Source organism: Triticum aestivum, chromosome 7A (genome assembly GCF_018294505.1).
Source record: "Triticum aestivum cultivar Chinese Spring chromosome 7A, IWGSC CS RefSeq v2.1, whole genome shotgun sequence".
Lineage (NCBI taxonomy): Eukaryota > Viridiplantae > Streptophyta > Magnoliopsida > Poales > Poaceae > Triticum > Triticum aestivum.
In genome coordinates, this window is record NC_057812.1 from 621061452 (window position 1) to 621087396 (window position 25945).

General features: G+C 48.0%; 1 protein-coding gene across 1 annotated transcript; it reads right to left on the reverse strand.

Annotated features, from left to right (window-relative positions):
• Window positions 1-1805: 1805 nt before the first annotated feature.
• On the reverse strand, window positions 1806-25945 carry LOC123148707 (peroxidase A2). The gene is made up of 7 exons (XM_044568195.1): window positions 25731-25945; window positions 22605-22841; window positions 20097-20121; window positions 19718-19834; window positions 2973-3377; window positions 2548-2713; window positions 1806-2405 (listed from the first exon to the last, which is right to left on the reverse strand). Exons 1-7 carry the CDS (start codon window positions 25943-25945, stop codon window positions 1978-1980), a joined length of 1593 nt encoding a protein of 530 aa, XP_044424130.1. The 3' UTR covers window positions 1806-1977.

Sequence of the window (25945 nt, forward strand, 5' to 3'; positions counted from 1 at the left end):
GCGGCCTCTGTGGCGGGGTTACTCCACCCGTCTATGGGAGGCGCAACTGGCTCCGAATTAAAGGTCGGAGCGGCTGCCGATGCGATTTCTTGAATACTGTCCGATGGCAGAGCTAAATCGTACTCATCGTGACCGCGTGGCGCACAAGGCAGGGACTCGAATCCGTCAAAGATCAAGTCTTCGCGCATATCGGCCGTGTAGTTTAAGCTTCCAAACCTGACCTGATGGCCAGGGGCGTAACTTTCAATCTGCTCCAGATGGCAAGCGAATTGACCCACAATGCAAAGCCGCCGAATACAAAGATCTATCCGGGGAGGAAAGTCTCACATTGGACTACATCGCTATCGATGATAGAAGGAGCCATCAAGCCTAACAGCGACGACACAGAGGAACTCTCAATGAAAGCACCAATGTCGGTGTCAAAACCGGCGGATCTCGGGTAGGGGGTCCCGAACTGTGCGTCTAGACGGATGGTAACAGGAGGCAGGGGACACGATGTTTTACCCAGGTTTGGGCCCTCTTGATGGAGGTAAAACCCTACGTCCTGCTTGATTTATTCTTGATGATATGGGTATTACAAGAGTTGATCTACCACGAGACCGGAGAGGCTAAACCCTAGAAGCTAGCATATGGTATGATTGTATGTTGTTCTTATGGACTAAAAACCTCCGGTTTATATAGACACCGGAGGGGGCTAGGGTTACACAAGGTCGGTTACAAAGGAGGAGATATACATATCCGTATTGCCTAGCTTGCCTTCCACGCCAAGTAGAGTCCCATCCGGACACGAGACGAAGTCTTCAATCTTGTATCTTCATAGTCTAACAGTCCGGCCAAAGGATATAGTCCGGCTGTCCGGAGACCCCTTAATTCAGGACTCCCTCACCTACCCTCACATCTCTGTGCCGTCCAACCCATTGCCTCGCCTAGCCTCAGCCGACAACACCGCCTGGTGGGCCATCGGGGACGCCGCCTCCTACACTATTCGGCCATTGGGGATGCCGCCTAAGCCTCCTGGCCAGTCGACTAGGACGCCTCCTAAACTGCCATCAGTTCTCATCTCCATGTCATCTCGCACTGTCAGGGTACACGCCACATGCAGCTGCTGGCCCGTCGGTCTCTCATCTTTGCTTCCTTTCGTTCACCTTATTTTTCAGTGACATGCTGCTTCAGATTTGATAGATTCATTAAGTGTGCTATCTGTTCTGGCATATATGATATATTGATTAGTGTGCATCCAATGATTGTGATATAGGGACATTTTTGCGGTGGCTTGTAAACTGTTTCACGTACCTCAGTTTTCCATGGTTTCTATACAGGATAAAATCAAAAAGCAGCCACGTATACACTTGATAAAGCTAAAGGCAAATCAAGATTCTTAACAGAGTTTAGAAAACTCTTCGGTCGGTGATTTCAATGCATACATTCAGCAGTTAAGCTTCACTATTAATGTCATTTGCATTGCTTGATTGGTCACCCATGTTCATGATCATATTATACTGAACAAAAACAAATCTTAAGATTACACATGTGTTGCATGTGCGCATTTACTAGTAGTAACAAGTCTCTATGTATGGTTGATGTTTGTTGTGTTGTTCGCTATGTCGCCCTCGACAAGAGTGGGCTTGGCCCATGGTGTGTCAATTTTCATCCAGTTCTGCTAACTAACTTTGTCTCGAAAAAAAAACTAACTTGGCTTATAAACCCACCAGACATTCATTGTATCCCTATGAACTTATTTGAATAATAAAGTGTGTTTAGACTCAAAAAAAAGTAATGGTGATAAAAAAAGCAACAGAAACGCGGGAATAAAATTTTCACTTTATTCCACGTCAGAGAACAAGCATGCATGAAATGTTTACATTGGTTGACACATAAACCAATTATTACACCAGAGACGACAAGAGATGAATTCATCCTTGCATCCATGACGATGCCACATTTGCGTATACCCACACGTTGTCTCCCCCCTGCCCGCTAATTTGAATTGACAAACGCGCAGCGGTTCCGGACTTCTCCCTGGGAGGGATCCGTCACGGGCCTAATGTTCCCCATCTTGATCATGGAATTCACGAAGCTACTGAAGAAGGCCTCCTGGCTGCCCGCGAACCTATCAACGATCGGTGCCGTCGTCCCCGCCGCGCCGGGGTCTGACTTGAGCTCCTGGTCGGACTGAAGAAAGCCGCGGTTCACCTCAAGGTTCGTGAAGTAGTTCCTGTCGAAGTTGTCGGGCGTTGTCGGGTCGAGGTCGTTCAGGGACGTCCCGTCGCCGTTCCTCGGGCATCTCTGGGACAGGAAGGCTCGGTATGTCGCGTCGAGGGAAGGGTCGGGCTGGTTCGTCCCGCTGAAGTTGTACAGCCGGCCCGTGACGAACTGGCATTGCACACGGCCGAAAGTGTGGCCACCTAGAGACATTTGATCAACACAGTCAAGAAGGTTAATATATATTCTCTCATTGAATGCTGTACACGCAAGATCTCACGTATTTAGCATCGACCGAGATTTGGCAACACTGATATGTACGTATATGTGCGCGAGTTTGGTTACCTGAGAGGGCGACGAGGTCGGTAGTGTCGTCGAGCGTGGCGTTCCGGAACTTGGCTCTGAGCACGTCCAGGCCGTCGAAGGGGCCCGGTAGGTTCTCGGCGTCGGCTTTGCTGGACGTGAAGCTGTCCAGCCTCCCCAGCAACACGTTCCACCCGGGTCCTCCGGACTGCATAATGCGTGCAAACTTAATTAGCATCCGTTATTATCATCGACTCGCTTGCTCGTACGGTTGCATCTTGCATGCATGTCTGATCGATATGTCCTTGTACTTGGATGCACCGACAGATGACACACGAGGCGTCAATTCATGCATGCACCCCGAAAGCTACGTCGAACCTACCTACAAACCAATCATGCTCATGCAACCGATTGTTCACTTCGATCACTGTGCTACGTGACTAGGCAACAGTGACAAACGTACGTACCAGCTCGACCGAGATCTCGGCGGCGATGGCGAGGATGTCGGCGCAGGAGACGACGCCGGGGCAGGCGTCCTCGAGGGCGGCCTTGGCGGCGTCCACGACGTCGAAGCCGCGCGCCGACCCGTTGTTGGGCCGCGCGTCCTTCTCCGACTCCATCCCGTCGAAGGTGTCCAGCAGCAGCGAGCCGTCGCAGCCCTGCACGAAGCAGTCGTGGAAGTGGAGGCGGATGAGGCTGGCGAAGATGCGAGGGTCCGACTGGTGCGCCTCCACCAGCACCCCCTGCACGATCTTGTACGCGTCCGGGCACGTGCAGTCGTAGTAGTCCACGCTCAGCTCCGCCGCCGCCGCCCCGCCGGCGTGGAGGAGGCACACCGCCGCGAGCAGCGCCGCCAAGCTGGCGGCGCCCAGCTGGGAGACCCGGGTAGAAGAAGAAGAAGAAGAAGAAGAAGACATGTTGTTTGGCAAGGGACTGATGAGAACTGGGAGGAAAAGAGAGCTGCATTTATAGGCCAAGTTCTAACTCGGTGCATGGTTTTAACATGCATGCATAATGCATTCTCAAGGTTGTTCTGCGTACTTTGGCAGCGTATGATAGAATTTTTTTATGGATGGACGGATGTGATCCGATCAACAGCTTGCAAGAGAGGGAGCAATCAGTGAAGCTCCGTGGACTACTTTTCAAACTGTGTCTCGATGCTTTCTTTCATGTTTCTGATTCAATGAGTGAGTGTGACGTACTTAACAATGTCTCTAGCTATAGCTACTCTCACATGCATGCTGGCAAACGTATGTGTGGCATGTCTCTGGTTCAATCATGTGTTTGGTGGTGTATCGTGTTCAAGTATTGGCGAGATGAAACATTGTTTTTGGATTTCTATATATCAAATCACAGCCATGCTTCTGGGTAATATATGTTAGCTAGTTTGGACTTTGGAACAGTATAGCACATGGATCATAATACGGGATGGATCTGTACTTCTGTATGTGGTTCTTTCTGCAACGTGTGAAGGATCAAGTGCCTATATGACCTTTGGTTGCAGTCTGTGAGACATGAGAGATGGTAGCATGTGATACTGTTTAACTGGTTTTGATGGCGATTCAATAAATTGTTTGTTTGAGTCATATATAATCTTAATTTTCACCCACAAAATAAAATAAAATAAAATCCTATTTTTATTATGGTCGGTTGTTGTGGGGCCTTGTTTTTTACTTTTTTTAATACAATACAATTGAAGTCGCTTACATACACAAGCATACACTCAGGCCTCATTCGGTTTGGAGGATTTTCATAGAAAAAACATAAGAACAAGGATTTGAGAGGAAATTTTTCATATATGCATTCGGTTTGGAGGAAATGTATACAGGAATTTCATTGGAATACTATTCATTTTCTGTGTTTTTAAAGAAAACTACACATCCACTCAAAGCTCATTTTACATGTAGAAACGAGGCAAGTCAATTCCTTAGGAAGGTAAGTGTCATCCTATCAAATTTCTATACTAATCATAATATCTACGTTTTAGTTTCCTCCAAACCGAATGAGCCCTAACCCCCATGAACGCACACATGCACATCCTACCCAAACGAGCACCTCGAGAAATTGAGTCGTCATAGCATCTTGAGATTTTACACCACAGGAGCCTCGCAGTCGGTAGAAATATCTTCTCCCACTGAATGAACATCGCCGGAAGCCTGAAATAAATACAGAAATAATGCGAGCACCAATGTCAATTCTAGGACTTGAATCCTGATGGACTGGGATACCACTGCCTTCCTAACCATTCAACCACAGGTCGGTTCGCAGGCCTTGTTTTCACTTTGTATTTTTTTTTTTGCTATAGTCGATACTCCAAGATAGAGAATTGTGTGCATCCAATGATGTAAAGGCTACCGCTTAACCTCCTTTCTGCAAGAAAAAAAGAACTTATAAACAACCAGAGTTAGAGCCAAAGCCAGAGAGGTCTATCAGATCTTTGCTCTTCTTCCTATTCGAAGCAATTAATATCCCATCAACTAACTGACTGATTGAGACTGCCATTCTTCGAGGGAATGTGACGGCTTAACATTCACATATAGTGCGTAGTACAAAACCAATCAGTACCTTCTTTCAAGACAGAAGATCATCCTGAGCTGTATAGACGAAACTTCCTTTCTTCTCTATCCGATGACGACGGCTGTCTTCCATGCATGCAACGTCCATGTTATACTAACATGTGATTACAACTAATTTTAGGAACTTTCAGCACTACATTTTCGTTCAGAAATACATGGTCTCATACGAGACATGCATGCAGCGAAAGATAGCCAACAAAAGCGCAAGGCTATGCAGTCGTGACTATGTACTTCCTTCACTTTTATTTAGTCTGCATATTTGTTTTGCCTCAAGTCAAAATTTGTAAACTTCAACCAAGTTTATATAGAGAAGTATTGATATTCACAATACCGAAGCAATACCATTAGAATGTGTAAGACAATAAGTTTTGGGAAATCAGCACAACCCTCTAGGGGTGGCTTATCTCATTATATATAATGGTTGTGTTACAATATGTACAATATACGTACATAGGTACAGAAGCTATACATAGTCTAACACCCTCCCTCAATCTTAGCCACTTTCTAAAGAACTGAGAAGGGTAAGATTGCGCCTACAAGCCTCAAACTGTGGCAGCGGTAAAGGCTTAGTAAAGATGTCTGCAAGTTGATCCTTAGATGAGATAAACTTGATCTGGAGTTGCTTCTGTGATACACGTTCCCGTACAAAGTAATAGTCAACTTCAATGTGTTTCATTCGGGCATGAAATACTGGATTTGCAGAAAGGTATGTAGCACAGATGTTATCACACCAAAGAATAGGAGGCTGTGGTTGAGACAAACCCAACTCCTGAAGCAAAGACTGCACCCAAATAATCTCTGCAGTAGCATTAGCCACAGCCTTGTACTCAGCTTCAGTACTGCTACGTGACACAGTAGCCTGTTTCCGAGCACTCCAGGCGATCAAATTAGAGCCAAAGAATACTGCATAACCCCCCGTGGATCGCCTGTCATCTGGGCTACCAGCCCAATCTGCATCAGAGAAGGCCGAAAGGACCCGAGAGGAAGTCGGTCGAATATGCATACCAAATGTCAGGGTGAACTGAACATAACGAAGAATGCGTTTAACAGCAGCCCAATGAGTATCTCTGGGAGCCTGAAGATACTGACAAACCCTGTTAACAGCATAAGAGATATCTGGTCTCGTGATCGTCAAGTACTGAAGTCCACCAACAATGCTCCTGTACTCTGTGGCATCCGCAGGAGACAAAAGCTCACCATCAACAGCTGTTATCTTGTCGGTAGACGACATGGGTGTGGTGGTCGGTTTGCACTTCAGCATGCCAGCTCTTTGTAACAACTCCAAGGAGTACTTCTTCTGCGTAAGGACAAGACCAGTAGCACGAGAAGTGACCTCAACTCCAAGAAAGTAGTGAAGCTTCCCAAGATCTTTGACCGCAAAATCAGCACCAAGAGAGCAGACAAGAGCATCAGCAGCATACTGAGAAGAGCTGACAAGGATAATATCATCGACATATACCAAAAGATACATAGTGACTTCTGGCTTCTTTAGAAGAAATAATGAAGTGTCAGCAGTAGACGGCACAAACCCATGAGCACGAAGGGCAGAGGCAAGGCGGGCATGCCAGGCACGATGAGCTTGCTTCAAACCATATAGTGCTTTGGAAAGACGACAGATATAGTCAGGACGATCAGGATCAGAGAAACCAGGCGGCTGTTTCATATAAACCTCTTCCTCCAAAAATCCATGTAGAGAAACATTCTGCACATCAAGTTGACGAAGTGACCAACCACGAGAAACAGCAATGGAGAGAAGAAGCCGAATAGTGGTAGGCTTGACGACAGGACTGAAGGTGTCCTCATAGTCAAGACCATGACGCTGCCGAAAACCGCGAGCAACAAGTCGCGCTTTGTAACGCTCAATAGATCCATCCGAATGCTTCTTCACTTTGAATACCCATTTTGAGTCAATAACATTTACCCGTGGTGGTGGAGGAACGAGAGTCCATGTCTTGTTACGAAGAAGAGCATGAAACTCCTGCTCCATAGCCTCTCGCCAATGTGGAATGCGCAGGGCAGCCTGATATGAGCGAGGCTCAGAAGATGGATCCGCAACAGCAGCAGCCAAACAAGCAGCCAACCAAGCAACCGTACCATCCTTACGTTCCTTAGGTTTGAAAATGCCACTGCGACTGCGTGTATGTGGTCGGGACACAGGAACCACCGAGGTCGACGGAGCAGCCTGCAACGAGCTGGAGGACGGCGACGTTGACGAGTCAGCCGGTGACGAGGAGCCAGTCACGGTAGCCTCAGACTCGGTTGGCGAAGAAGGCCGACCCACCGGCGAAACCGGCAGAGCAGACGAAGCAGCTGGCGACTCCGGCATCATAGACCGGGCCGATGGCGAGCTCGGCATAGTGGGCCGTGGCGCGGCCGGTGTCGCGGGCCGATCCGCTGATGAAGGCGACGTGAGGACCCGAGCCGCGGGCGAAGACGGCGTGACGGGCCGAGCCGCAGGCGAAGACGGCGTGACGGGCCGAGCCGCGGGCGACTCGGCGGCCGCTGGCGAAACGGACCGAGCAGTGGAGATGCTCGGCGCGACGGGCTCGTCGGGTGACCATGCATGGGCACGCGAATCGATGCCATGCAATATAGGGCGATCGACGTGCCCACCAGAAGACGACGATGATGATGGTGAATCCTCCAACAGCTCCAAACGAGCTCCACGTCCGGTTCCTGCACCATGGTTAGGTAACAGCAAAGAGAGTTTGCAACATCATCAAATTGGTCAGAAGCAACATAGGATGAATGCAGGGATGGTGGTTCGACAGTGGACACAGGAAGGTTGGCAAAGGGAAAAACATGCTCATCAAACACGACGTCCCGAGATATATAGACACGATTAGTGGGAACATGAAGACATTTGTAACCTTTATGAAGAGAGCTATAGCCAAGAAAAACACACTTCTTAGAACGAAACTCAAGCTTGCGCTTGTTATATGGACGAAGATGCGGCCAGCAAGCACACCCAAATACCTTGAGAAAGGTATAATCAGGTTGTTCATTAAGGAGAACCTCAATGGGAGTCTTCATGTTTAAAACACGAGTAGGAGTACGGTTGATGAGAAAGCATGCAGTGGTGAAAGCATCACTCCAAAACCGAAACGGAACAGATGCATGGGCCAAAAGAGTAAGACCAGCTTCAACAATATGACGATGCTTACGTTCGACTGAACCATTCTGCTGATGTGTATGTGGACATGCTAAACGATGAGCTATCCCAAGCGACTGAAAGAAAGAGTTGAGGTTGCGATACTCGCCCCCCCAGTCTGACTGGACATGAACAATTTTGTGCTTGAGAAGACGTTCAACATGTTTTTGAAACTGAACAAAAATATCAAACACATCAGATTTGCGTTTAATAAGGTAAAGCCAGGTAAAGCGACTATAAGCATCAACGAAACTGATATAGTAATTATGACCACTGACAGAAGTCTGAGCAGGACCCCATACATCTGAAAACACAAGTTCTAAAGGATGTTTCACCTCACGACTGGACTCCGAAAAAGGAAGTTGATGACTCTTCCCCTGCTGACAAGCATCACACACTGCTACATCTTTATTACTAGACAAACTAGGAAGCTCATGACGACGCAAAATATGACGGACAATAGGTGTGGCCGGGTGACCAAGACGAGCATGCCACTGTGACGGAGAGACCCGAACTCCACTGAAAACATGAGCGACACCAGGATGCTCCAGACGGTAGAGGCCCTGGCACAACCGCCCACTAAGAAGAATGTCCCTCGTGCCCTGATCCTTAATAAAAAGATCAAAAGGGTGAAATTCACAAAGCACATTATTATCACGTGTGAGTTTAGGAACTGAAAGAAGATTACGGGTCACAGATGGAACTCGAAGAACATTGCGAAGCTGAAGACTCCTATTGGCATGTCTAGTGAGAAGAGATGCTTGACCAATATGAGAGATGTGCATACCTGCTCCATTGGCGGTGTGGATCTTGTCGGAGCCATGATAGGGTTCACGAGTGTGAAGCTTCCCCATCTCGCTGGTTAGATGCTCTGTCGCCCCAGAGTCCATGTACCAGTGTGGATCGATGGAGTAGGACTGAGTGTGTCCCTGTTGCTTCTGCGGCGCGGGACGATCAGCCATGGCGACCTGACGGGCATTGTTGCGTGTATCTTTGCCGTCATTGCCAAGACCAAGGAAGCTTCGCTGGAAGCGCTTATGACACTTGGAGGCCCAGTGCCCATCGCGGCCACAAAGCTGACACACACGTGGACCGCCAGCCCCCGGTAAGGTCGCAGTAGGTGGGGGGGGGCCGAGGCGGGCGACGGTGGCAGCCCCAAGGGAGACCGGGGTGATGAAGAAGAGCGGCCACCCTTGGTGGCGGCGTTGGCCGAGAGGGAGCCAGTGCCCCTGGTACGGCGAGTCTCGACCCGTTGCTCAGTGAGAAGGAGCCGAGAGAAAACCTCGTGTGCCAGCATGGGTGTCGAGTTGCCCCGCTCGTTGATGATCTCGACTAAGGCATCATACTCCTCATCAAGACCATTGACAATAAACGAGTTGAACTCGGAGTCGGTGAGGGGCTGTCCAATGGAGGCCAATGTGTCGGCGAGGCCCTTGACCTTGTTGTAGAACTCAGTGGCAGTGGAGTCAAGCTTCTGACACTCTTCAAGCTGACGACGGAGTGCAGAGACACGAGCCTGGGACTGCGCTGCAAAGGTGAGCTCAAGGATGGTCCAGGCCTCATGAGACGTCTTCGCGAAGACAACAAGGCCGGCAACTGCCGGCGAGAGCGACCCCTGGATGGAGGAGAGGTTCGCCTGGTCCTGCCCCGTCCAGACGCGATGGGCCGGATTGTAGACCGGACCGTGCACGCTGTCTACCAGCGCGGGTGGGCAGGGAAGCGATCCGTCGACGTAGCCTAGCAGGTAGTGACTCCCCAAGAGCGGGAGAACCTGCGCACGCCAGAAGATGTAGTTGTCGGCGGAGAGCTTGATGGTGATGAGATGACCGAAGTGAAACGGCGGCGGCGAAGACGATCCCATCGAGGAGGCTGCCTGGGGTGCAAACACCATGGAGGCAGCCGGAGGCACCGAAGCCGATGCGGGAGGAGGCGGGACCACAGCCAGGGCGGGCGCCGCAAAGCTCGCGGCCGGTGCGGACGCCGCAAGGCCCGCGGCCGGGGCGGACGCCGCCAACCCCGCCAGCGGGGCAGTGTGATCCGCTTGCGGCAGGAGCGGCGGGACGACGCCTGCGGAGTCCGCAGCGGACGACGGCGCCGCGGTGTGGACCACGAGGTCACGCCCAAGCGAGGGCGCCGGCGGCGTGGAGAAGACGGAGCCGATGCTCCTTGTCCCGATCGGAGCCGGAACAGAGACGGCATCGAGCGGGAGGTTGAGCAGAGCCGCAAGAGAGGCCGGGAGGAAGCCCGCAGCAGTGGAACCGGTGGTGGCGGCGCTCGACATGGCGGCGGCGCGATCGGTGGTGCGGCGGCGGCGGTGAAGGCGGCGGCGGCTGCGGCGGCGGTGCGGGTATTAGGGTTTAGAAGCGGAAGCGATCGTAACCTAGCGTGATACCATGTAAGACAATAAATTTTGGGAAATCAGCACAACCCTCTAGGGGTGGCTTATCTCATTATATATAATGGTTGTGTTACAATATGTACAATATACGTACATAGGTACAGAAGCTATACATAGTCTAACAGAATGATCATTGTACGTGAGCTACAGTTACAATGTTGTCGTATGACTAGATGGCACGTGCTAATTATGGGTTTAGGGACCAGCGTATGAATGGTTAAGTTAAACTGCTATAGTGAAGCATGTCCGGTACAGATGGAGTGCCCGCATGCTGCTATAGTGAAGTGAAGCAGAGTTCAACCGTAACATTAAGGCTCACGGGCACCGTTGGCACGTACGAGTACATGATCAATCGATCTCATCGTCTCCCTTAGCCGTTTCGCCTAACATCAATGATTCGAGGCTGCTTTGTACACCACGGGGTGCGGACAAACGACTCAAAAGGCAATTATTTATGGTTCACGGGATCACGTGAAACTGTAGTCATCCGAGTAGAATCGTACCAGCTAGCTAGTTTGGTTGTCGGTCATGTCGCTGGAAAATAGGAAAATATTGTCGGTGCAGGGTCGGTACCAAAACTAGTGAGCCACTAGCTACCTCAGTTCATGGAAAGAAAATCAGTGCTTTTATAAAACGGTTGCAGTTTGTATCCTACGGAAGTTGCTCGGAACGGAGGCTAGGCTGCTAGTTAAAAGCAAATTCAAAATTATCTGCCTGTGTATGAACGAACTCGCTGCGAGGGTGGTTGGGTGGATAATTGCAGCTACATTATAGTATCATTGATGATAATCAGTCTGTGATGTCATTCCTAGACCCAATCAGATTCCCCTGTGAGCACAGTCTGAGAGAGAAGCCGGGGTCTTCCAACGCATTGTCACAACACCCGATTCAGATATCGCTGGCATGAGAAGATGATGGACGAACTCACACCAGAGGCAAAGGCTATCTGAGATCTCCCAAAGGGCGATCTCTCGGACAACATGGAGCGAACAAACGAGGATCACCAAGTGGGCATGGGTCAAGGCCGTGCGCAAGATGCTAGGGAAATGATATCACCGCCAGGATCGATGGAATTCGAGAGGAGCTGGGTGCCAACATTGGCCCAGATCGGGCTAGATCTCGACAAGTTCCGAGAACAAGCCAAGGCGTGAGGTCGATGGACGTGGCCATGTCACGGAGAGACGCTTCGAGCAGCGCCATGGCCTCGGTCCACAACTCAGGTGCCGAGAAGGAACCCTAGAGAAGGCACATAAAAATTGTGTCCCACCTCAACCCTCTCAACAACCACTGCGCCTATATTTATGCATTCATTGACAAACTATTCATAAGTGGTGACAGAGACTCATGAACCGCAGACACGGATGCGCTTTGTAATTCAGCAAACTTATGATATGTATATCGACTCGGATGAAAGCAAGATATACTGCGTCCACTTTTCTACTCATCACAAAGTATGTACTATCAGTCTGTCTAATTCACATCTAGATGTTTTTTAAGGATGTCACGTCTAAACTCCCATAAATATATAATGCAGTAACAAGAAACAAAAAAAATAAGACAAAAAAAATAGATCACAAACAGAATGGATATCAGGTTAGATATGACATAACTATGTCACATCTAGATGTGTCTTAGACAGACCCATGTACTATAGTACCACTAATTTAGGACCGTGATACAGCGCGACCGCGCCTGATCTCGACTGTGTGGGCGTATCATGCGTCAGAATAACTTAACATGATGCACCGTGAACTTGTTACGATTACAGCCTCGTGGCCGATCATACGGGTGTAACTAACTGATCGCGCTAAAAAACCATGGAACCAACGTTCAACTCATATATTTCTCGCTAAACTGGAAGCAATCTGAGGTCTGTGAATGTGATTAGGGAAACTAATCCCACCTAGAGGTGTTCGAGTCATGTAACAACTTGCCGGACACAGACTCACAGGCAACGCGACTCTCACCATGCCATCGCTCCTTGGACAGCTCCTCTGTCCATACGGTCACTGCCCCAACTCCATGGTACGAGACGAGCACTTCTTCACGTTGACCTCGCTGACTTCTACACTCTCCGGTACGACAACATGCGTGTAGTTGGGTGCACGGCAACGCTCCTCACAGTTCATCGTCTTTAATTAGTTTTAATAGATCGCTCTCAGTTGGCAACAACTAATATGTATGTATCCTTTTACAGATAGAATTCTTTCGCCGGTCCCTATTATGCAACTTGTCTGCGTGTGCCCGGTGCACGACATCACAAGATATTAACCAGATAAGCTACCACGTGATTATCCTGCTCTTCCTTGCAAAGAAATGGCCGCATATGCGAAATTGTGGATTGTTGTATACATCCGACTATTAAGTCTGATGATATGTGTACTACAGTCATGAATATGAAGAAACAAATCTTGACGAACCAGGCACTACTCTAGCACTTGGAGACATTGTTCATAAACAAAACGATCGAGACACCAAGCACCACTCCAGCTTGGCGCTTTTGATGACTATAAGGCGTCTATGATGATTTCGTCAATGTTAGAATTTGTTGGTTCTGTCCCTCGCTATGTTCATAGAGGTAGGGTCTGCATGTTTACGTTCATATAGATGAGTATAGTGTGTACGAGTGAGTGTTCATACCCTTATCCTCATCTGCAAGTGATAAACTTCTACCCTGCTAAATTGGTTTCTCTCTTCCTAATTAACCTTTGCTAAAAGCATGTATACGTCCGAACTTCAGGAATACCAAGAGAAAGAAATAAAATGTTTTTGTTGATGCACTGTCAAAAGGTGGTTATGCAAGAGACACCAGTCTTCTCCCAGCCCCAAAATTATCAATAATATTAGACCCTACTTGATTATTAATTCTCTTCTCCACATGGCCATGATCAGCAGGATGCCAACCAAGTCAAACTGTAGGGATAGTTAAGAGCAACCGCATATGATGTGACAGAATTGAAAGGAGTCATATCAATCAACTTGGGCATCAATTTGTTGATTGTTCATTAGCTCTCATTGAAACCAGGATCATAATTAGATCATTATGAAATGTGAAGAATTATATGACAATCATTTACTCCCTCTCTCTCTTAGTTTACAAGGCGTACGCGTACCCTTAGTTTGTCAATTTGACCAACCTAATACAAGTTATATATTACAAAAAATATACTAATATAAACTTCAGATGTTCTATTTTCAAAATGTATAAATTTTGTGTTATATAGTTTATATTAGAGCGATAAAATTAGCAACCTAGGTATACGCGTAGGACTTGTAAACTGTGACGGAGGGAGTAGGTACAGCTTTCCATCTCTGGATCGTTATTGATTCTTCATCTTCTTCGAGACATATTTGCGACATCATCTAGCAGTTGCTGAAGTAACACGCGGTGCTTCTACTGGCTAGCACCATCGCATAAGTGCCCGGGGTTGAATCCTCACGTTTGTTGTATTAACAAGTTGGTTGGTTCTCCCTAGCTACCCGTGCATGTTTTATGTAGCAGCTGATGAACTCTGTTCGCCATTGCTCAACTGGAATTGGCAGCCCTCAACTGTGGATCTCACCGGCAGATCCTGTGCACGGGTTGATGCCGCTCACCTTCACCATGAACTGATCTTAAGTGTTGCGTTTTACTATAATTGGCCAAAATATTGTGGCGGTTTGTATGTGAGGAATGAAGTTTCAGAACTGCGAAGAATTGTTTCTACTTTGAGTTCATGGCTGCTCTGTGGCAAATTCAGAGATGTAGCACATAATTTAATTCTAATTGTGAACTTTCGTGGAGATGGATTATTTTTTTGATTAGTGTGACAACCGTGGCACCTGACAGGATGACGACGTCCATCATGATCATGTCAAGGCTGACATCGCCAAACTTGTTTATGATGGAGCTGATCGATCCAAATGGCGAAGGGAGGCCATCGTCGACTCGCAACTGATTTGCCACCAGGTTGCCCCTTCTCCACTCTGAACAAACCAGTACATAGTTACCCAATACTTTGTATGACAAGCTGCATGTATCTGGGAAAATGGAGTACAAGATGTAAGATGCTCACAAAGAATAGAGCATAGCCAGTTGCACATGCTTTCTCGGCCCAGCATCCACAACAGCTGTACCAATCACGCGTGAGCTTCTTCGTGTTCAGTTTTTGTGGGTCGCTATGTTAAGAGCTGTTGGTGGCCATCACACGTCTACCCGCCCTCAAACTTGAGAAAGCTTCTGAAGCACCGAGCATCGGATTTCCACAAACTTTGAGCGTAGGCATGCTTAGCACATCGACGAGAGAGCCCAATGACGTAGAATGTTGTGAGCTACCTCAAGCAATAATGACCCCTTTCCCGGTGTCTACTATTCCCCCGTGTCCTTTGTACATGTATTTTTAGTTTTCTTCTCATATCTTCATTGTTTGTGGACTGACACCTGTTTGCTTAAACAAAACTCCAAAAAGTATGGTATTGCCAATGTGTAGGAGAATGATTTTTATGCAGCTTGATGGTCTGTTCGGCTATAGAGGAATCAGAATATATATTGCACGTATGGTTAGAGTTGTTGGGCTCTTCACTTGTATTTACACATCATGCAGGGAACTTTGTGAATACAAAATCGTGCACGAAAGATTTTCCTTCACTCGGGTTCATGTTGTATGAGCTATTGGTATTGTGGTACCCACAATAGTACCCCCAAAAAAGATGGCTATTTTGTGGCCCAATTTATTAATTAGGCCCTTCACAGGCGGTGAGTAAATAGCAAAAAAATTACGGAATCGCTAAATGTGACGTCAAATTTGTAGGACTTTCGAGCAAACGTCTCAGCCACTGTTAGATCTTTGCACCAATCCTGCAACTGGTTGTCCTTGACATGTCAGTAGCAGCAACCGTTCGCTCCTGTATCACCCTCGTGCAAACGAGGCACATCAACGGCGAACCTTATCTGTGTGAGAGAGAGAAAGTGAAACCCCTCGTCCCCATTTCATCTCCTCCGCCTCCCTGGTCCTCCTCCCACACCCTTCGTTGCCTTCCAACTCCGGCGAGACGGCAGCCTCCACACGGAGCTGCACCATGTCTTCTTTCTTTTCCTTCAAACCTAATCAAACTGTAGAGACAGTTAAGACCAACCACATAATGTGACAAAATTGAAAGGAGTCAGATCAATCAACATGGCCATCAATTTTTGTTGATCGTTCATCATCTCTCACTGAAACCAGGATCATAATTAGGTCATTATGAAATGCGAAGAATTATATGGCCATCATTTAGTTGCAGCTTCTCATCTCAGGATCGTTATTGATTCTTCTGCTTCTCCGAGCTTCTAAAATCTTAATATTATAAACATACAACAACACATATTTGTGACATCATCTAGCAGTTGATAAATTAACACCCAGTGTTCTACTGGCTAGCATCAGCGCACAACGGCACAGGTGCCTTAGATTCAATCCCCACTTCTGCTATACTATTAGCCAGCTTGCTGGTTCTCCCTAGCTACCCGTGAATGTTTTATGTAACAGTTGAGGAACTCTGCTCGCGGTTGCTCAACTGGAATTGGCAACCCTGCACTACGAACTTCGCTGGCAGATCATGTGAACAGGCTTATGCCCCCCACCTTCATCATGAACTGTTCTTAAATGTTTCTTTGTACAATAATTGGCAAAGAATATTTTGCAACAGTTTGCATCTGAGAATGAAGTTTCAGAGCTGCCAAAAATTGTTTCTACTATGAGTTAATCATGGTGAAAGGATCGATATGGTTGACTAGAGGGGAGGAGGGGTGAATAGGCAACTAACAATTTTAGCTTTTCTTTACCAAATTAAACTTTGCATCAAAGTAGGTTGTCTAGATGTGTAACTAGGTGAGCAACCTATATGATGCAATAACAACAAACAAACAAGCAAGCACGAGAAGTAACACTAAAGAGTTTGCACAAGTAAAGGTAGGAAATAACCAAGAGTGGATCCGTTGAAGACGAGGATGTGTTACCGAAGTTCCTTCCTTTTGAAGGGAAGTACGTCTCTGTTAGAGCGGTGTGGAGGCACAATGCTCTCAAAGAAGCCACTAGGGCCACCGTATTCTCCTCACGCCCTCACACAATGCGAGATGCCGTGATTCCACTATTGGTGCCCTTGAAGGCGGCGACCGGACCTTTACAAACAAGGTTGGGGCAATCTCCACAACTTAATCGGAGGCTCCCAACAATACCACGAAGCTTCACCACAATGGACTATGGCTCCGTGGTGACCTCAACCGTCTAGGGTGCTCAAACACCCAAGAGTAACAAGATCCGCTAGGGATGAGTGAGGGAATCGAAAATCCCTTGGTGGAAGTGTAGATCGGGGCCTTCTCAACCACTCCTGAGCAAATCAACAAGTTTGATTGGCTAGAGAGATAGATCGGGTGAAAATGGAGCTTGGAGCATTAATGGAGCTTGAGAGGGAAGAGGTAAGTCAATGAGGAAGAAGGGGACCCCCTTTTATAGTGGGGCCAACAATCCAACCGTTGCCCACCAACCAGCCCCGCAGAGGGCAGTAGTACCGCTAGGGGGGCGGTACCGCTAGGGGGGCGGTACTACCGCTAAGCCAGCGGTACTGCCGCTCCAGCTAGCGGTACTGCCGCGCAAAGGAGTGCAGCAGGGACCTGGACCCAGAGCGGTACTACCGCGGAGGTAAGGGCGGTACTACCGCTGCAAAACGGTACTACCGCCTCTGCTGCCGCAACTAGTGCCGCAAAACCCGACACGAGAAAAAGAGCCCTCGAGTCGAGGCGGTAGGAGCCAGACAGACCAGCGGTAGTACTGCTGCGGAGTCACCGGCGGTACTACCGCCGCGGAACGGTACTGCCGCTTGTGACCCCTCAGCGGTACTACCGCTGCGGAGCGGTACTACCGCTTGTGACCCCTCAGCGGTACTACCGCTGGGTTGCACGGTACTACCACTGGGACCTAGACAAGACACAAGAGAGAGGGGATCTCTCCAATGAAGCGGAAGAGCTCTGAGGGTGAGAAGCGGATGTGTACGTGTTGATTCCACCCAAGCAATATCCCAGCGGACCCCCTCTTGATAGTACGGTGCCCTCTACGCAAGTAGTCCACCGAAAGAGAAACGAAAGAGCTACACCGTCTTGAATGACACTCCGAGGGGAAGAAATCGTCTCGTGCCAAGGATGAATCTCTGAAATACTCAAAGCACACGATTAGTCCGCAAACATGTTGTCATCAATCACCAAAACCACATCGAGAGAGATATGCCTCAACAATCTCCCCCTTTTTGGTGGATTGATGACAACTAGGGATTTGCACAAGAAAAATATATAAAAGTAAGAATACTTAGAACTACAAAATATAGATGGCTCCCCGTGAATGTGTGCACCTAGTTAGTGGAGCCTTTGGAATGCAAGACACACACATCCGGATCAACACTCCCCCTATATTTTATAGTCCAACAATTCTAAGCACATGATAAAAGAGAGTAGGGTATAAAACAGGACAAGCATGCAACTCATAAGATGCTACAATACTGAATAGACATAAGTAATAAGAGTAGCGATAGGGAGCATATGTCTCACACCATATGTCTAGAACTTAGGTCTCACAGGCACCAAACCAAACCAACCAAAGACAACGAAACAAAGGCAATGAGGGAACACAAAGACACACTCGCAGCACGGCAACAACACAAATCCGTAAACTCTCTCCCCCTTTGGCATCGAGACACCAAAAGGGTAAAGAGCGACACTACGACTCCAGGTGATGGCAAGCTGAGGATCTCGAACATCACATCTCAGCATGATCATCTGCATCTCCGCCATTGCTCGGAAACTGCTCGACGACTGAATCAGTCCAAGGGCAATGCTGGTGAATCTATTCTTCCTCTTCAGTGATCTGTCCCTCAGAACCGCTGGTAACGGTCGCACCCAAGTGACGCATGAGCTCCTTGTGGAGCACCCTGGCCTGCTTCTCCGCCACATGAGTCATGTACTGACCATGAGACTCCATGTAGAAAAGCTTCTTCATCTTGCGTTTAAGCTTCTTTGCCCAAGAAGGTTCTGCACTAGAAGGCCGAAAGTCCTCCTCGTGATCATCAGTGGCAGCCCCACCCTCAGTCTCCATGGCAGCAGCAGCAGTCGATGGACCCCCGGGTTTAGGCGCTGGGGTGCCCCAATTGTCCTTCTTCCTCAGACGCTTGATCTCATGAGAAACCAAGTCTCCAGTTTCCAGCATCACTCTGGGATAGACATGTGCCCAGGCCTTCTCAATGAGCCTCATAATGAATGGACCATATATCGGGCACTTGCGCTCAGAAACGGCAGAGAGAAGTTCAGACCACATAACATGAGAAATGTCCAGGCTCTCTCCAGTTTTTGCTTCCTTCTCATGCTGGCAGAAAAGAAGCATGTCCACAAGATAGGAGTGGACCATATCCAGATTCCCGATGCGAGGAAGAGAGTCTTACGGAAGACACGATGAAGAATGTCCAGATACGTAGACAGCTCGTAGGTTTCCTTCTTAGTCACTAGGTGAACCTTCACAGTGCAGTAGGGCCAAAGGGCTTCCTTGTGAGTGGATGTAGTATTGCGGTGAGGGCGGAAACCTACTGAAGTCTCAAGCCCGCGATCTTCCACATCAAGTAACTCCATGAGGGCCTTCCACTTGACGGAAAGCAACTTGCCATTGGTCATCCAAGTCAGAGTCCTGTCGACATCCGTTCCAAGATGAACGGTGGCAAAGAATTGAGCCACCAAATCTGCATCGAAATCCTTGTTGAACTGCATGATCCTAAGAATGTTCAGCTGATTGCACATCTGAAGGGCTTCGCCAAAGTACTCAGGGTCCTTCTCCATGGCATCAGTGTCGATGGAGCGAACATCAACATAGAGATTCTTCTTGGCCTTGATCACATCAAAATAGATGGCAAACTGAAAGCGGTTCCAGAACGGGCGATTGACCAAAGTGGGATCTTGGTCCACCTCATAGGGATTGCGGCGACGCTTTTCCCAAAACTCCTTGGCAGTCATCTCAGTCATAGTCTTTCCCTTTGGCTTGTTGGCGGATCTCTTCGACTGCTGAGGTGGTGGAGGAGCACTTGCGGATGCACCTTCTGGTGGTGGTTGAGTGCTAGAGGAACCACCTGCTGGCTCAGAGGTGCGGTAGCGCTTTGACGTTGCACGCCCGGGGTTGACACGGCGAGCTTGATGCTCAGGATGTTCATCACCTGGAACCAAACACAAGAACACGCAAAACAACCAAAAAGAACGAGCATAAGCCAACAAACACAACAAAAGGATCAAGGTAAGGCAGGAACATGATGGAACTTGGCAGGCAGCGGTAGTACCGTGACATGCCCGTGGCAGTACCGCCCAAGCGGTAATACCGCTCCAAAGAGAGCGGTAGTACCGCTCGAGGTCAAGTGGTAGTACCGCTCCAATGAGAGCGGTAGTACCGCTCGAGGCGGGGAAACAGCAGTTTCCTACTACCGTGGTCAGATCCGGCACTACCGGCCTGCCAAATTCAAAAATATTCCTACCAAACTCTAATCTAGATAGTCTAGTTGCCTTCTCCAACCTACTCAAGCCTAGATTTAGCCAAAAATCTAGAGATGCAACCACCATTGCCCCTAAGAAGCAAGATCTGAAAACGAGACAAAAGGAGAGAAGGAACGGGGGCAATACCGGCATCCATGGCAAGAGAATGAGGTGGGGATCGACTCCACCGAAGGAAATGGAGAGGGACGCCCCGGAGACAAAGATCCGTCGGAGCCCTCCCGCGGCGAGGCGAGGCTGGAGAGAGGAAGAGGAACGAGGGGGCAAAGCGAATGGGTATGGGGGAGAAGAAACCTCCTCCTGCCCCGATATAACCCCCTGGTCCCGTCCCTCAGCGGTAGTACCGCGCACCACCAGCGGTAGTACCGCCCAGCACACCACGGCAACCAAACAACACGGCTTAGCTCGAAAGAAAAACAAAAAGGCAAGATGAGAGAGCACACCAGCAAACGGCCAAGACACACCTCTTCAAGAGAGGGCGGTGGCCGAGGCCACCTATGTTTGAGTCAAGAGGTATGGCGCCGCGAAGATTTTAACCTTGGGACCATGACCAAAACTCGTCTTTGAAACACAAGTACCATCAACAATGGCTAATGTGAAAGACTTGATCAATTTATGCATAATGGGGGGAGGGAGAGTTCATTGAGAGAACAACACTCCCCCTATGTCCATGCCTACATCTAAACTAGACAACAAATTGAGCATGGTGGGGTGTGCAAGGGTTCAAGCCACATTGCTCGAATCAATGATATTTAGCTCATGCCATAACTCACGAAATCTTGCTTCATCCAAGGGCTTCGTGAAAATATCTGCAAGGTTATCATGAGTGTTGACATAGTTGAGCTCGATCTCTCCTCGCCTAATGTGATCCCGGATGAAGTGATACCGAATCTCAATATGCTTTGTCTTGAAGTGTTGCACCAGGTTGAGAGAGATCTTGATGGCACTTTCATTGTCACATCAAAGAGGCACTTTGTCACAAGTGACACCGTAATCCTTTAAAGTTTGCCTCATCCATAGGAGTTGTGCACAACAACTACCAGCCGCTACATACTCCGCTTCGGTGGACGAGAGAGACACACAACTTTGCTTTTTGGAAGACCAACTTACCAAAGAGAAACCAAGGAATTGGCACCCTCCGGAAGTGGACTTCCTATCCACTTTGTCTCCCACCCAATCGGAATCCGAGTACCCTACAAGCTTGAAGTTTGATCCTCTTGGGTACCATAAGCCAAAGTTTGGGGTATGAGCCAAATATCGAAAGATTCATTTGACCGCCACATAGTGACTTTCCTTAGGTGCGGCTTGAAACCATGCACAAATTCCCACACTCAACATGATATCTGGTCTAGATGCATAAAGGTAAAGCAAGGATCCAATCATGGAGCGATATACCTTTTGATCCATCGCTTTACCATTGGGATCTATGTCAAGTTGGCACTTGGTGGGCATTGGAGTGGATGCCAGCTTGATGTCACTTAGCTTGAATCTCTTGAGCATGTCTTGAGTGTATTTGGCTTGGTTGATGAAGGTTCCTTCTCTTCTTTGCTTCACTTTGAACCCTAGAAAGAACTTCAACTCTCCCATGGAAGACATCTCGAACTTTGAGGTCATGAGAGCGGCAAATTCCTCATTGAAAGCTTTGTTAGGTGAACCAAAGATAATATCATCAACATATAATTGTCACACAAACAACTCCCCTTTGACCTTCTTAGTAAAAAGAGTGGGGTTGATTAGCCCAACTTCAAAACCACGGTCTTGTAACAACTCGGTAAGGTGGTCATACCACGCACGTGGGGCTTGTTTAAGGCCATAGAGTGCCTTATCGAGTTGATACACATGATCGGGAAAGTAGGGATCCTCGAACCCGGGGGGTTGCTTGACATAAACCAATTCATTAATAGGACCATTAAGAAAAGCACTCTTCACATCCATTTCTTGTAACTTAAAATTATGATGAGAATCATATGCGATCAACATGCGAATGGATTCAAGACAAGCAACGGGAGCAAAGGTTTCACCGTAGTCGATACCCTCGACTTGGGAGTAGCCTTGTGCTACCAAACGAGCCTTGTTGCGAATGATAATCCTATGGGCATCTTGCTTGTTCTTAAATATCCACTTGGTTCCAATGACATTGTGGTTCCCCGTCGGTCTTGGCACCAATCTCCACGCTTTGTTGCGCTCGAAGTTGTTGAGTTCTTCATGCATGGCATTGAGCCAATCCGGATTTTCTAGTGCCTCATAGACCTTGTGGGGTTCGACACAAGAGACAAACGCGTGATGCTCACAATAGTTTTCTAATTGTCTATGAGTACTTACCCCCTTTCTTAAGCTTCCAAGCACATTCGTCATGAGATGATCCTTGGTGGAGATCTTGGAAGCAACCTTGGCGGCACGATGCTCCAATTCCTCCTCGGGGGTGAGATGAGGAGTGGTCACTTGATCATCTTGAGCATCGTCTTGAGCTTGTTCTTGTTCTTGAACTTGCTCGGAGGAGAGAACTTGACAGTGGGCATCATTTGATGTGTCAACACCGTCTTGAGCATGACCTTGCCCTTGGTCATGTTCTTGAGGATGAGGGCCTTCATGTTGTTCTTCGGAAGCGTGTGGGCCTTGGGTTGGTGATGGCTCCACTTGAGTGGAGCATTGTCCTTCTCCTTTGGCCACAAGGGGTTCCTCAATGGGTAGGATAAAGCCAACACCCATTCTTCTTATGGCTTGAGGAGGAATTTCATCACCTACATCACAAGTGCCACTTTGCTCCACTTGGGAGCCGTTATTCTCATCAAACTCCATGTTACATGTCTCCTCAATAAGTCCCGTGGATTTATTGAGGACACGGTAAGCATGAGAGTTTGTAGCATAACCAACAAATATGCCCTCATAAGCTCTAGCCTCAAATTTAGACAACCGAACACCTTTCTTGAGAATGAAACACTTACACCTGAACACCCAAAAGTACTTGAGGTTGGGCTTGTTACCGGTGAGTATCTCATATGGAGTCTTGTTCAAGCCCTTGCGAAGGTAGAGCCGATTGGATGCATGACACGCGGTGTTGATGGCTTTGGCCCAAAATTTGTACGGTGACTTGAACTCCGCCATCATGGTCCTTGCCGCATCCATCAATGTCTGGTTCTTTCTCTCCACAACACCATTTTGTTGAGGGGTGTAAGGTGCGGAATATTGATGCTTGATCCCCTCATCACTAAGAAACTCATCCAAGGTGTAGTTCTTGAACTCGGTGCCGTTGTCACTTCTTATTGTCAAGATCTTTGCATTGTGTTGACGTTGTGCTTCATTTGCAAAGTCAATGACGGTTTGTTGGGTCTCGCTCTTCCTCTTGAAGAAATACACCCAAGTGTATCTTGAGTAGTCATCCACAATCACCAAGCAATACTTCTTATCCCTAAGACTATCTAAGGATGGAGGCCCAAAGAGATCCATGTGAAGGAGCTCCAAAGGCCTCTTTGATTAAATGATAGTCGTGGGAGGGTGAGCCTTCTCATGTAGCTTTCCTTCGATACAAGCACTGCAAGCACGATCTTTAGCAAAACTAACATTCGCTAGTCCACGGACATGGTCCCCCTTGAGAAGACTTTGCAAAGATCTCATATTGACATGGGCGAGATGGCGATGCCAAAGCCATCCCACATCAACTTTAGCCATTAGGCATGTCGCGATCTTAGTGGGTCGCTTCGAAAAGTTAATCACATATAGACTGTTCTCAACATGCCCAACAAAGGCTACTTTAAGAGTCTTGCTCCACAAGAGGGCCACGGTATCGATATCAAAGGAAGTGGCAAAGCCCATGATTGCAAGTTGACGAACGGAAAGTAAATTGTATGCAAGGGACTCAACAAGCATGACCTTCTCGATCATGAGATCATGAGAGATGACCACCTTGCCAAGTCCCAATACCTTAGAGGATGAGGCGTCACCTCACTTGACATTGGTGGGCATAGATGGAATCTTGTGCACGTCCACCACCAAGTCCTTGCTTCCGGTCATATGATTTGTAGCTCCGCTATCAAGTAACCATGATCCCCCACCGGAAGCAAACACCTACAAGAGATTAATGCTAGGTTTTAGGTACCCATTTTGTAATGGGTCCTTTGATGTTAGTAACAAGGGTCTTTGGAACCCAAATAGACCATTCAATGTATTCATGAGGAGAACCAACGAATTTGGCATAGACATGCCCATCACTAGCACGACATAACACATAAGAAGGATCAAAGTTGCCGGCTGTGATGCGAGGAGTGGCATTGCCCCTTTTGACAATGCCACCCTTCGCATTGTTCTTCTTCTTCTCCTCGGAGGCACTCTCTCCCTCCTTCACAAAGGTTTGCATGAGAGGAGGAGGTCGTTTGGTCTTGTCATTCTTCTTCTTGTTCTTGGACTCGGGCACGTACCCAACCCCTTCCTTGGCCACAACTCCCTTTTGGTTGATCAAGAGGTCGTTGAGGTTCTTCTTGCCTTGTATGCAAGTCGCAAGACCTCTCTCAAGTTTCCCCTTTAGCTTAGCGTTCTCCTCAACAAGATGCACATGCTCACAACACGGGTTAGTAGCATTTGCATTATCAATTAACATCATACGAGGAAAGGTGGATTTTTTCCTTGGTTAGCTTTACTTGAAGTTGATCATGAGACTCTTTGAGGCTAGCATGAGCACCCTTCAAGACCTTGTGAGCCTTGTAAAGTAGATCAAACTCCTCTTTGAGTCTAGCAAGATCAACCTCAAGTTCGGCCTTCTCGGAGTTTAGCACATGAGAAACAATGAGGACATGATCATAATCTTTCTTTAACTTAGCATGATCAACGTTGTGTGACTCCTCAAGAGCCAAACGAAGACCACGCTCTTCCTCAAGAGGATTGGAAAGATCTGAAATCTCATCGGCATAATCACGACCATGCCCTTCCATCTTAGTGATGGTATCTTCGTGAGCCTCGATCATGTCATTGGCTTCACCAAGTTGTTCCAAGAGAGCAATAAAGTGCTTCTTGGATTTTCCCTTAAGTTTGCTCATAAAGGCCTCAAATTCATTTGCCTCCACATTAGCTCCCTCAAGTTCATTAATGCTATCTGTCGGAGAAGGATGATTAATGATGGTAGTTTTTATGTTGGGGGTTACCTTGTTGGTGGCTTTAGCCATGAGGCACTTGGCGGTGACGCTCTCATTGGGTGAGTCGAAGAGAGACACCCGTGGAGTCGTCGCAATGGCAACGGAGGCCATGGAAACCGACTCATCACCTTCATCATCGTCATCATCCTCATTGTACTCTTCTTGTACCACCAATGCCTTGGGAGGAGTCTTCTTGGTGAATTTGCTCTTGTTGGGGAATGACTTGGCCTTGTCCTTTCGGATGAGCTTGCCACCATTGTCTTCCCTCTTCTCATACGGGCACTCCGCAACAAAATGACTCACGTTGCCACAATTGTAGCAAGTCCTTACACGTTTCTTGCTCTTCGTGCCACTTGAGTTGCTCTTGTTAAAGTTTGGCCTCGTGTTTTTCTTGCTCCAAAATTGCCTTGAAGCGAGTGCCATGTGTTCATGATATGCATACTTTGTATCCTCGGGGTTGCTCTCCTCTTCTTCCTCTTCTTCTTCTTCAACGCAGAGCTTGGCCTTCAATGCAAGGTTGGGCTTCTTTGCCCTTTGAGAACGAAGCACCGCATTGTCAGCGGTCTTGTCCAAAATGTTCATGGCCACAAATTCATCCAACACTTCGCTTGAGGTCAAAGTGTGGAAGTCCGGCCTTTGACGAATGACGGAGGACAT